Raw genomic sequence first — 12474 nt, 5'->3', positions numbered from 1 at the left:
CTGCCTCAACTTTTCTTCCCCCCCCCCTCTCTCTCTCTCCTTTTTCCTCTCCCTTTTCGAAGGACTACTCGGGGGCTGCCAAGAGACCGGAGAAGAGGTTAAAGAAACGCAAGGTAGACCAAGCTGAAGCCACAGCCAAGGTTGGTCTTACAAATGCTTGCTTTCTGTCTTGCTTTCGTTGCTCCTTGGTCTGTACAGTGCTAATTGCTTATGAGCTGAGGCAGTTGTCTTGGTGAGGAACAGGAAAACTGGGAAACCTTCAGTGGCAGCTATGCACTTGGTGTAATTGCTGACCACAATGCATCCAGAGATTTAGTACAGATCTCGAAAATGACTGTGTGTGTGTGTGTGTGTGTGTGTGTGTGTGTGTGTGTGTGTGTGTGTGTGTGTGTGTGTGTGTGTGTGTGTGTGTGTGTGTGTGTGTGTGTGTGTGTGTGTGTGTGTGTGTGTGTGTGTGTGTGTGTGTTCGTGTGGGAGAGAGATTCAAAAATATGAGCCATTTCTGATGGTTTTGGTGCTTACAAATTTCACAGTTTTTCAACAATGCAACAGCGCGTTGTCTTATATCGGCATGAAGAGGAGAGATTGGACGATCAGAGCTTCCGTTGGCTGCAGTGTCACATTTCCCCGACCACGAACAAAAGTATACGAAATGGTAAATGAGGCAGACAAGGATGTAAGCCTTACTTCTTTTACTTTTTTCAAATTACTGTCACAGATTCTTTCAGCATTTCGTAATAAATAACACTAGGCTGAACCTGAACCTTGTGCATTTGCCTGTGACGTTGAGAACTGTAATGAAGCTCATGATTTTTCTATGTATATCTGCAAGAGTTATTATTTTTTTTCAAGGGTCTTTCAGGGGTGGAAGTGCTGCTCCATTCCCTCCATTTTGCTCCATTTTGCTCCAAGCTGCTTTTTCTGCTCCATCCTTCTCCAAAATGCAACATTGCTCCAAAACTGCTCCAAAGCGGCTGCCTCGGATGTTTTGCCATCAAATTTAGTAGAACGCGGATTTTTGCTGCAGAGGTGGCTATTAATGATATTTCTTCCAAAAATGTGATTCAATGCAATTTGATTAAGTGGCAGTGAGAAGCGCATGGGGCAAGGGAATGTTGCGGGGTCCATATACACTCTCGGCGACGCTTTAGTTGAAACAAAGGTAGCACAATGGTGGCCATTATAATGCTCCTCGTGCTGAGCTTAATACGTATTAAAGTTTCATGAACTAGAAAAGCATAGAGCAAAACGAATTTGCAAGTAAATTTAGAAAAGTCACAACAGGTGATTGGAGGGGAATAATTATGAAAAATGTTTTGTGCACTTGACATAGCACTTTCTCCAAGCCTTTTAAATTGCTGATGGTGAGAGAAGTGAGTGAAGCAGTCATGGCAGGTACCTCGAGCTGTTAGGAAAATTGTCCGACAGCACAGAACAACTCGAGTTGTTCTAAGGGTTTAGCTGTGAAAACGAGCAGGTACTTCATCACCACGCCTCTTTGTTAGTACCAAGCGTGTCAAGCCTGCTTCAGACAAAGACATACTTGAAGCGTATGGGGGTGACACCACAAAGGTGCTCAACAGTGTTGGAAAGCCACACAGGGCCTATTGCCAACGGGTTTAAATCAAGGAAGTGCCAGTGTTGCTCAGTGAAAACAGGAGCCACTGGCAGAAAGGCTATGAAGCAAAAGAATCTGGAGGAGGGAAAGGCTACCCTTGAGTGCAGTCCACCCTTCCTGAAGGTACTACTGACCAGTGCCCTGGAATTTTTCAGCATAGGCACAGGGTCAAGAAGGATATGCGCAAGGAGAGCGAAAATGTGCTGATCATTGATGTGAACTCCAAACTAGTGGTGGTGCTTGAGCACATCAAAGTGATAGACTCACTTTTCAATCGTGTCAAAATAATTCAGACTTAGTTCAGTTATGACGTGTAGAAGCAGGCATTTGGTTTGCTGCTAATCTTTTCTAAATTGTTCCACAGGTCAATTGCGTTATTTTTAATATCAATACATGTTTTGGCTGATTGTCGTCTTATCAGAGATGCAGGTGTGGTCAGCGAAGCTTTAAATGTTGAATAGAAATGAATCAAATTGGGTATTTTTGCATGTAAAAAACAAAAACTTGCAATTATTAAAAGCGTTTGACCCCAGAAACATGCTCCAAAACATAATTTGAATGCTCCAAACTCTCACTTTATTGCTCCAGAGCTGCTCCAAATTGGCTTTATTACTTCTTCCTGAGCTGATCCAGTATGCTCGACCCTGCTTCCACCTTCACGAGAGACGTTCTCATGGTAACGTGCATGTTGAGATTGAACGTTTTTTATAAAAGCTGGGCATGTAAAAGAACTGTGCAGACAAACCTTGATATAATTTTGTTACGATTTATTGGCTCTATTGAACTCTCCTAAATATTTTTGACAAATGCGTCTCGTTTTCATTTTATATATCGAACATAGTTTGCGCTGCAACAGATACATATTGAAGTCCTCTGCACCAAGTGGCACCCTATCAAAAGCAGACAGCAGACTGCACAATTGGCTGGTGGTGGTGCGTCAAGAGTTGACTGGAAGGTTTGCCCCTTTCCTCTCGCACTGTAGGGTTCTTACCTCTCATCCATCAACAGTGCCATGGAAGTAGCACATCGGAAGCGGCGTTGCGGAAGGTTGTAGCCTTGCAACAACCATCCTTCGCTCAGGTCAATGAGTTGGTGAAAATGGCAGTAGCTTTCACTCCAACATTACGACGCTATACGTGGCACGGGAGAACACCTTTATTGGCTTGACTCACAGCCATTGTGCTCTGTCCATGCTAGGGAGGAGCCAACCTAACTGGCACCCTGTTTCTTACAATCTCCGTAATTGCTGTACAGTCGAGTCCACTTATAACAATATTCAAGTGCCACGAAAATTCCATTGTTATAACCAATAATTGTTATAAACCGTTTGAGCGAAAAAAACCATAGCAACTGCAAAGAGGGGTCACGGACGGCAAGTGACATGCGAGCTCTGCCGAGGTATCGTTTTGGTGGCCCCGAAAGGGGCTTTGTAAAAAATATGAGAAGGTTTCTACGGCCGCCTCTCAGCTTGAGAAATCCCGAAGTAATGGTGGGGTGGAAAGAGAGAGACAAAACTTTTATTTAAAAGCCACCACCTGGCTGGCAGTACACATTGTTAATTAGCAGGGCAAACTCGGCCCGGTGATAGGCAAGTTCTGGGCACAGGCGCCAAGAAATCACTCGTAGAGGGCCTCCTCCATTTCCTTATCGAATGCCCACTGTCAAGCGAGGACTTTTCTTTGTCGAACTTCTCAGCGAAGTGGATGATCGTCGACATTGTCGGTTGCAACAGTGCGTACTTCTTAAGCAAGTCACACATTTTCTTACCCTCTTTGTAGTCCTTCACCATACTGCACTTTGTCTCCAAATCGATAGCCGTGCACTTTCCTTTCACCGGCAACGTCGTCCGATAATCAGCGGGCGGATCAGCCATCTTCAGTTTCAGTGGCGATTCAAACGAGACGGAAAAACCACGTGGCCAGGAATGACCTCGACGCAATCAACTTGCACAAACAACCAAATCCGTTGGCAGAAACAGCAGAACTGCCTTAAGAATGATGGGCGAGTGGGCAGATCAGCGCTGCCAGCATACCTGCCGGCGCGTTTGCAAAGTCCATTTGTGTTTCGGATGGTGGCGCGGCATAGAGCTATGGGCGTAGCCCATTTGTGTTTGGAGGGATGGAAGGGCGGCGGGAGAAAGGCGCGCGAGGCTGGCAATGCGGAGAAGGCCAGAAAACAGGTTCTATTGTATGAGCGCGCGGCGGGGAGGGTGCAGCAGCTGGAATTTCTTTCTTTTTTCTTTTCAAGGATTTCGCATTCCACTACCTTTTAGCATGAGCACTCAGGAACCAGACTTGATTGTTATAACCTATAATGCGGCATGGTGGCATTGTAGTAGGCGTGTTATTTTACCATAGAAAGCATACTAATGTGGACTGTGCAGCAGCTTTTCATTGTTGTAACCGATATATTGTTAAAACCGGTATCGTTATAAGTGGACTCGAGTGTACCTTCAAAATGAGGCTAAAGCTTTTGCAAAAGGTCTCCCCGTTTCATTAGTAAGCATTGCCTGAATTTCCATCATTTACTAAGCTCCACTGCTCTTGCGCACATTTTAATATGATAGCGTTAATACCACACTCACCAGAAAGTTTGATGTCAACACTGGTAATGGTGTTTTGAGCGAAATATCACAAGCATTGCACTGGCCGGTGGTAGCTGGCAGCTGACATGGCTGCGCACCGACTAGCCGTAGGGTTACCTGAAGCCAGCTCGTGCCTCTCCTTTCATATGGGAGAGTTGTATCACAATCAGCCTGCCAGGACCTTGCATTCACGTTACCACTAGGCCACACAGGCACGTTCACACAGCTTGGTTAAAGGGGGGCTTTATACAGTAAAATTCTGCTAATTCAAACTTCAAGGGACCGGAAATAAAGTTTGAATTAGCCAAAACAGGGTGCGCACAGGTGCTTGAAAACCTTGAATACCATTGAATTACGGAAGTCTGTTTTCAAGGCCCTTAAAAACCTTGAATTTATGACTGGTCCTTGAAGATTCTTGAATTCCTTGAATACTAAATTTGAACTGGTGTTTTTCGTCATGAGAGCGTTTTTGTTGCTAAACTTTTATTCTTGACTGAGTTCTGAATGAACTGCGGGGAAGGAAACGTATTTTTAGCCTATTTAGCGCATTCTCGTTAGGCGGCTGGCAACACTGCAGTGGGCGCGCGGCTGCGTCGTCCCATCGCTATCGCATCGCCATCACTCACCGAGCCCAACGTTTTTAGATAGGTCTACCGAGCCGTGCAGCCGTGTCTACGCTGGCGTTGCCCTAGTGCTTGCATTTTTGGAATGAGCGTGGCTTCTGCCTGTCAGCGCACGTGATATTTTCATATGTGACACAATGCCCGGAAAGAGCAAGTTTCAGGCTACGTGGCTCCACTATGACGAATACAAGCAGTGGATTGCGCCTGATACAACGAGTCCGCATCGGGCTAAGTGCAAGCTTTGCGGTAAAACTGTGGATGTGACTGCCATGGGTGAATCCACTTTAAAAAGTCACAACGGATCGTGTGCGATGCGGTTGAGAAAGCAGGTGGTGTTCTAAACATTCCAATCACCAAGGAACTGAGGATCGCTGTGTCAGCTGCAAGGCAAAAGTATGGAGCATACTTGGAAGCCCAGAAAAAGCAGGACCTTGAAGCTTCAAAGCAGAGAAAAAAGCACTGCATTGAGGAAGAGCTTGATGCAATGAAAAGAAAGAAAAAGAAGCTGGAGTTGACAATTGATGATCTCATGGCATCTGCAAATGCCTATGCTGATAAAGCAGAGGCAGAAAACAATGTGACACACATTTTAAAGTCCAATAGCCTCAGAAAGACGGCCAAAGACAAGAGTGAGGAGCTACACGTCATCAAGCTCCAAATTCAACAAAAGCTGCTGGAGCTCCCCTGGAGTAGCCCTGAGGAGCTGCTTCCTAAGGATTTTTTTGTTTTGTGCAGTTGAAGCAGTGGACAATATTTTTTGAGGGTTTAGGAAATAACCAACAATTTTATAAAACTAATTTTTTACTTTTCTGCGGGATATGACAAACTTTCACTGTGATATTTTATGAAGCTATATTTAATTTTTTTCTGTGCAATAGAAGCAAATCTGCGTAGTGATGTTTTTTTTCTTTGTGGAATAAATATTTCAGACGTTTTGAGAGCACTGTTTGAAGATCTTTGACATGGAAAAAAAATTAAGCCCTCGAAGGGGGCCTTGAACATCCTCCTATGGGGGCTTGAAATTCCTTGAATATCCTTGAATTTTTTTCTTTGCCACCTGTACGAACCCTGCAAAACTTCAAATTATTGAATGCTCCCAAGAAAATTGCGAGAGACCATTCAATAGCTGCAGATTTGTTTGGAGAAAACTCAGAAATAATCACCTGCCTTTAACCCGGAAACTGCGCGTCAATTATGATTTTGCGCAGTTCTGTGAGATGTTTCACTGCGCGAACACTGTAGTGAGCCTCGAGGCAGAATTGTTCCAGAACGGCAAGAGCCTCTGCGGCCTCTCTCACAGTGCGGCGCGGTATTTGTGGCAGCTCCTCGCATGCTGTGTCGCCCTTCGAGGATTCGTAATCCGAGACACCGAACACATTTTTGACAATTTCATCCTCCGTTAATGATCCAGCGACGGCCACGCCCGCGTCCTATGTTGATATAGTCCTCATGACGCACATGTTCGGGAAGCGAGTCTTCAAAACGATCGTCATTGGACAGTGCATTAGCATACTTGTCAGTGCGTGCACTCGTTCTTCTGCATCCTGAGCAAAGCGGCAGTGACGGAAGCAGTCGGCGCTCAACTGCGGTGGCCTACTGTTTCACTCATAAGCTAATATGTGCACGGCGACGCTTCATACGTTTTCATAGCCTCATTGCACAGGAGCATTCTTTCTAGGAGGTGCCTCCTATACTTCGTCTTGATGAACTGAGTAACCCCTTGGTCCATCCGCTGTAAGACAGCAGTAGTGTTTGAGGAAAGAAGGCTAGCTTTACAGCCTTTAGTCCAGAAACGTTGCAGTGTGCACTGCAGTTATCAACAATCATCAGTTGTTCGCCTTGAATCGATGGTCCAGCTTGTGCAGCCATTCCCTAAATATCTCTGCGGTCATCCATGCCTTACAGTTCGCATAATAGTCAACCGGAAGGCTCCTTGAATTTTTAAAACATCTAGGTTTCCGGGACTTGCCAATCACAAGCAGAGGCAGGAGCTCCGTTCCGGTCATGTTTGCTGCAAGAAGAATCGTCACTCGTTCTTTGCTGCATTTCCCGTCGATACAGGGATCCCCCTTAAGTGCGATAGTTTTGTTCGGGAGTGCCTTGAAAAAAGTGCAGTTTCGTCGGCATTGAAAATATTTTCCGCCGCAAATGCAGCAGTATGCTCGCAGAGCTTTCTAGCTTACCAATTCTCAGTGCCGTTGTCATCCGGTGCCGTTGTCAATTTTATATTGCGAATATTGACTACATCAGACTATTGTATCATTTTTTACATGTCCCATATTAAAACTTCTTACTGTGCTATCAGTTCAGTTCAGTTCAGGCGTTCAGTCGTGTCCGACTCTTCGTGACCCTATGGACCATGTCACGCCACGCTTTCCGGTCTCTCACTATCTTCTTAACATCACATAGCTTCATCTGCAATGCCTCGAGAATGCCATCTAACCATCGCGTTCGCTGCCTACCCCTTCTCCGGCGACCCTCAACCTTTCCCAACATCAAATCTTTCTCCAGCGACTCCTCTCTTCTCATCAGATGACCAAAGTAGCTGAGCTTTAACTTTAGAATTTGACCCTCCAATGAGCAGTCAGGGTTTATGGTCGACAATATCGACTGATTTGATCTTCTGGCAGTCCAAGGAACTCTCAAGAGTCTAGCTAGCTTTATTGCACAGAGAAGGGTTTTGTGAACATAGGGCATTAAAACCTGTGTGCACACTCTCTTGAACATGTTTGATATGAGTTTAAAGCGTTTTAATTTGTGAATAATTGTACCAGACGCTTAATTCGGACTAATTCATCATGAAAAGTTGCATATCTGCATTTTATGCATAAATTGATGTGCTGTGCAATGTCAATGCAGGTTAAAGATTCCCTGGATGATCGAAATTAGCACTTAGCCCTCCACTACTGCTCCTCTGTCTCTCTTTCCATTTTCACTCCCACCCTCCTCCCACAGAAAAAAGTGTGACAGATGCTGCGTCTTTCCTTTTCTGTAAACCAATTTCATTCATAAATCAAGAAAACGTTTTCATTGCAGTGCTCTTCCTCAACAGGCTTCCTATTAACTTGCACTTGGTTTTGTCTGAACCACTTTCAATATTCCTTGATGTCTGAGGAGGAGGTTTTATTGTAGATATTATGTATGTATGGCTGCGGTGCTGTGGGCATTACAAGCGAGGTGGAAAATCGGAGGTCAGTTTGGAAATCTCATGACGTTTTGGCATGGGTTTGTGTAAATGGGAAATGTAAAATATCTAAGGCTGCGGTGGTCATTTGACAACCGTCCTGGCATGCCTGTCGAAGACAGCGGTGCATATGTAAATTTCGAGATGCTTCGCATAGACAGCACGGCCGAATGTGCGCTCGTGCCCACAGTGCAGTGCCTCATTGCCCCTGTTGACCTGGGCGTCAAGGGGTTTCTCAGCAGACCATGGTGGAAGCCTTGAGGCGAGAAGGCATGGTTGCCTGCATCCATGTAGAGTCCTAGATCATGGACTGGCCATCCTCTCATTGCTTCCTTGCAGAGGTGGTGAGCATGGACTGTAGGCTCCAGAAAATGTCAGTACCTTCTGGCAAACTGGGGGAAAGGAGCGTTCTTCTCTACTGCACCTTGGTAAGAACCAAGGTGCAGTAGAGAAGAACGGAAAAACATGCACCTGAATATGTCTGAAGTGTAGGAGGTTTGAATATAGTGAAAGTGCAAATATGGTTCACAAACTATTTGGAGTTGAGTATTTGCACACCCTTACATGTTTGCAAAGACTTACCGGTGACACTACGAGCATGCTAAAGCACTGAAGGGCGAATAGAGGCTCAAAGAGAAGTGGATCAGTATTTTCAGTTCAAAGTGCTTTGCTCTGGTATAGTTTTAAGGGAGTAATTACAATTATCATCCACTCAACCGTAACCATGTGGCTGCACTTGGGTAGATGCTAATGAGTATTTACGGTCTTATTGTAGATCTGCTCCACTTAGGGGGGATTGGCGTAAACATGTCGGACTAACACTGTTAGACCCTGTGCTTTTCCTTAGCACTTTTGACATGCTGGCACCAACATTGTGGGATACTTGTGACATCATAGCGGGGTTTCATTTTCACATTCTTGCAGCCGCGCCCCAAGCCTAAGCTGCAGAAGCGAACACCAGCCAAGGAAGATGCTGGCACTCCGTCCACGACAGCCAGCCAGAGCACTTCAGGCACTCCTGACTCCTCAATCAAGGCGCCTGGTGGCGCCAAGAAGGTTTCTCGAGGAGGCAATGCCGAGGCAGGGCGGCTGCCTGAGCGCAAGGTGTTTTCATTTGCTGTTTCTAATAGTTCCTCCCCATTTCTTTCTTTCTTTCTTTCTTCTTTTTTTTTTTTAATGTTCATGTGGCATTATTCTTCTCTGTGCATGCAAAAGCACTGGCTTAGTGGTGAAACTGCCTCAACCTCTGCTGCTTCTGGTGGTACTCCTCCACAGTAGCTTTCTCAAGGTGTTGCAGGAACGCCGGGGTTGGACTTATGTGAATTCTGCTGCTAAAATTCTGTTAAAGAAAAGCTTCTCTGTTACATACTAACCATTACTTGTCGGAAGTGCAACAGCATTAGTAATTTGAACTAAGCTTACATACAGCCATGGTAATTCTTTTTGGTTCAAATCTGCCATTTCATGGGATTTGCTGCATGCTAGTAAGATGGGGCTTCGAAGTGGTTTTTTTGTTGTTGCCAGTAAAAAGACCACCCATTCAAATTCGGACTTGCATGTGCAAGTGCCCACATACCATATAAACCGGAATACAGTCGAACCCGGATATATCGAACTCGAAGGGGATCGCGAAATAGTTTGATACATCGATAATTCGGTATATACAGAAATCGGCTTGAGATGCCACTTGCGATCGTGAAAAATGATACGGTATTTGTCGCATAGTCTACCCACTCTCGTAATGATTCAATGAACCCACTCCCCATTTTTACCCCCCCTCCCCCGAGAAATTGAAAAAAAAAAAAAAAAAAAAGCGTTCGGTGGCACATTTCTCCGTTTCGACCATTGCATACACAGCTTATTTATTGGCAGCGCGCCAAGATGCTGCGCAGCGATAACGTCACGACGTGTTTATCAACTATACTTTTCATAGATCCTGCGGTGGCAGGGAGCGAACTTGGCAGAGTGCCCGCGTGATGGCTTGATTGCGCAAGCCTGGTTCAATTTATCGTGCCACGCTTGGGGTGGGGCGGGCGTAGTCCACTGCTACAAAATCATTGGCAAGCGTAATAGCTGCAAATGTCGTTTAAAGCGAACAATGCTAAAAGCCGGTGGCATGATAGCAGCCGACCGCGTGCTTTCATTGATTCATAAATGCAAGAATGAACGACTCTCACAAAAAAAAAAAAAAAAAAAACTGTCGCTTCTTAACGTCCGCAGCCGCCATAGCTTACGCTGCGCCGCACATTCAGCCTGACAAGAACAACTCTTGCAAAAGAAAAAAAAGAATTGCCGCTTCTTAAGCTCCGCAGCCTCCATATGACTTGCAAACGTCATGTGCTAGCGCGGCAGCGATCATCGCAGATGTGCGCCTTTGGGGGAAGGGCGCGGCGCTAACCTAGGCCCCTTCCTCCATGCCTAGACCAGCTGTCGCTGAGCTGTGCCCCCTCATTCCTTCCGCGCGTGGCTTCAAAACGTCACGCGGCAAGCAGCCTAGGTAATGTGATCATCTTTAGGAGAGGTGCACCGCACTGTCCATTGCGTGGTGCGGAGTTCGATATGTCGAATGACCGGTGAAATTGAGTTCGATATACGACGCAGCTTTCCTATACTTTTACATGGGATTTTCAAGGGGATATTCCGTGAGTTCGATATAACCAAAATTCGAAATATCCGGGTTTGACTGTATAAGTAAGTTGAGATTTTTTATGAAAAAAGCAACATGAAGTCTTCCCTCATCTCGTATAGCAGTCTTTGGCAGAATGTGAAGCACAGTCTGGCAGCATACTGGCATGCCTGCTCAGTTTGACGAGTGTTGATGACAATGATGGATGGTGGATTACGCAGGGAGCCCGTGCATTGCCATGAAGCCAATCACACACCTTTCCCCTCCACCCCAGGAAAAAAATTGCAGATAACCCACACCTCCACTTTTTAAATGCATTTTTGCAAATTTTGGTGGGGTTATACATGAGTAAATACAGTAATAATAATTAGTTCACAGAAAGGGATAGGCGCAGTGTCTGTCACACTTGTTTTTGTGGGCACCTGGACTGCGCTGTAAGGAAAGAGAGGAAGGAGTGAGTGAATGTGAAAAGAGAAAAAGAGGAGCCGGTAGTGGAGGGCTACGGAGTAATTTCGACCACCTTGGGATCTTTAACGTGCACTGACATTGCACAGCCCACGGTCGCCTCTTCATTTCGCCTCCATCGAAACGCAGCTGGGGGCGGTCAGTTTCGAAACCGGGCACCCTAGCACAGTAGTCTGTTATTTTAACCACTGCGCCACCATGGCGGGGCTTCCAAAAATGCCTGTACTGATTTTTCACTGCACCCTGGAGAAAACCAGAGGGTCAGAATCAATTTTACAGGCCTTCATTACCCTGCGCGTTACTGCCATCAGTAAATAATGCATACAAATCCATCAACCAAGCACTGTTCAGAACACAAACGTGCTAGGAAATTGCTAGCTGCTGTCAGTCATCTGTTGTCGGATGCTCAGCAAGTACTTTTGTGAAGTTAAGAGGTGCTGATAATGTCACCCTTTTATCACTGTGGTGCACATTTACAGATTCTGAAAACATGCATGCAGTAGTGCCAGCTGAGCTGTACATACACCACACAAAACGAGGTTGCCTTGCTTGGTCAATTATGCAGGTGCGGCCTCTCAAGAAGGTACGTCGGGAAGACACTGGGTCTGGCAGCACTGCCAATGGTGAGAAGGTGGTGAAGCGTCAGCGAGTGGCCCACCGGGAGCTGGGCGCTTCGTCACCATCAGCTGAGGAAGCAGATGTGGCTGACGAGGCCTGCTCTGCACCCAATTGTGTACAACCTCAAGGTGGGACTTTTATTTGTTTGATGTTTATCTAAGGACATTTTTGTGTGGTGTTTGAAAACGGGAGATGCTTGAAAAATTAAGGGCCCTTGCAACTGTACTCTCTCCAATATCCTAGTGGACGAATCCCATAGACAAGCTCGTTGTGAGTATTCGAGCTAAATTTAAAATGTTTTCATGCAGCTGATAATTTACAAATAATTTTTAGTGTTCCTGGTGACCGCCTGCAACCAATTAGGGCGGCACGTTCCCTTGCACAAACCTCCCATGTGACGTCATTGAGATTGCTTGGTGTGCCCACTCACTTGACGCTCCCAAGTGACATGGGCAGAGTGGGGTGCCGTTGCGGCTTGTTTTCTTCCGCACCAGCGTGCATTGAGTTGAGAGGAGACAGGAGGAGCGTCATTTTAGATTGGTGATATTGTTACGGGGATGTACTTAATGTGACGGCACTGCGATGGGCTGAACTGGACGCAAGACTTCGGTAGCCGTGCAGAATCCGCTCTCTCAGCGTCGTTCTCTTTTTCAACGCTTCGTCGTGCCTGCGTTCCTTGATCGTCGTCTTTGTCAGTGAGCACATCACTTTGGTCTCGCGTTTCCCGGTAACACTACCCCCTCGGCAAAAGGCACC

General features: G+C 45.9%; 1 protein-coding gene across 5 annotated transcripts in view; it reads left to right on the top strand.

The window, feature by feature from the left end:
• The window catches only part of Kdm5 (Lysine demethylase 5), a 155568-nt gene that overhangs the window by 117854 nt on the left and 25240 nt on the right, over positions 1-12474 (top strand). For all 5 annotated transcript variants that reach the window (XM_084605930.1, XM_084605799.1, XM_084605861.1 and 2 more), the window contains 3 exons: positions 63-140; positions 8934-9113; positions 11666-11846. In XM_084605930.1, the coding sequence (XP_084462056.1) occupies positions 63-140; positions 8934-9113; positions 11666-11846 (439 nt within the window). The remainder of the gene's footprint in view (positions 1-62; positions 141-8933; positions 9114-11665; positions 11847-12474) is intronic.

This window comes from Amblyomma maculatum, chromosome 1 (assembly GCF_055883805.1).
Source record: "Amblyomma maculatum isolate TAMU_Amacu chromosome 1, ASM5588380v1, whole genome shotgun sequence".
Taxonomy (NCBI): domain Eukaryota; kingdom Metazoa; phylum Arthropoda; class Arachnida; order Ixodida; family Ixodidae; genus Amblyomma; species Amblyomma maculatum.
This window is presented reverse-complemented; position numbering and strand designations above follow the sequence as displayed.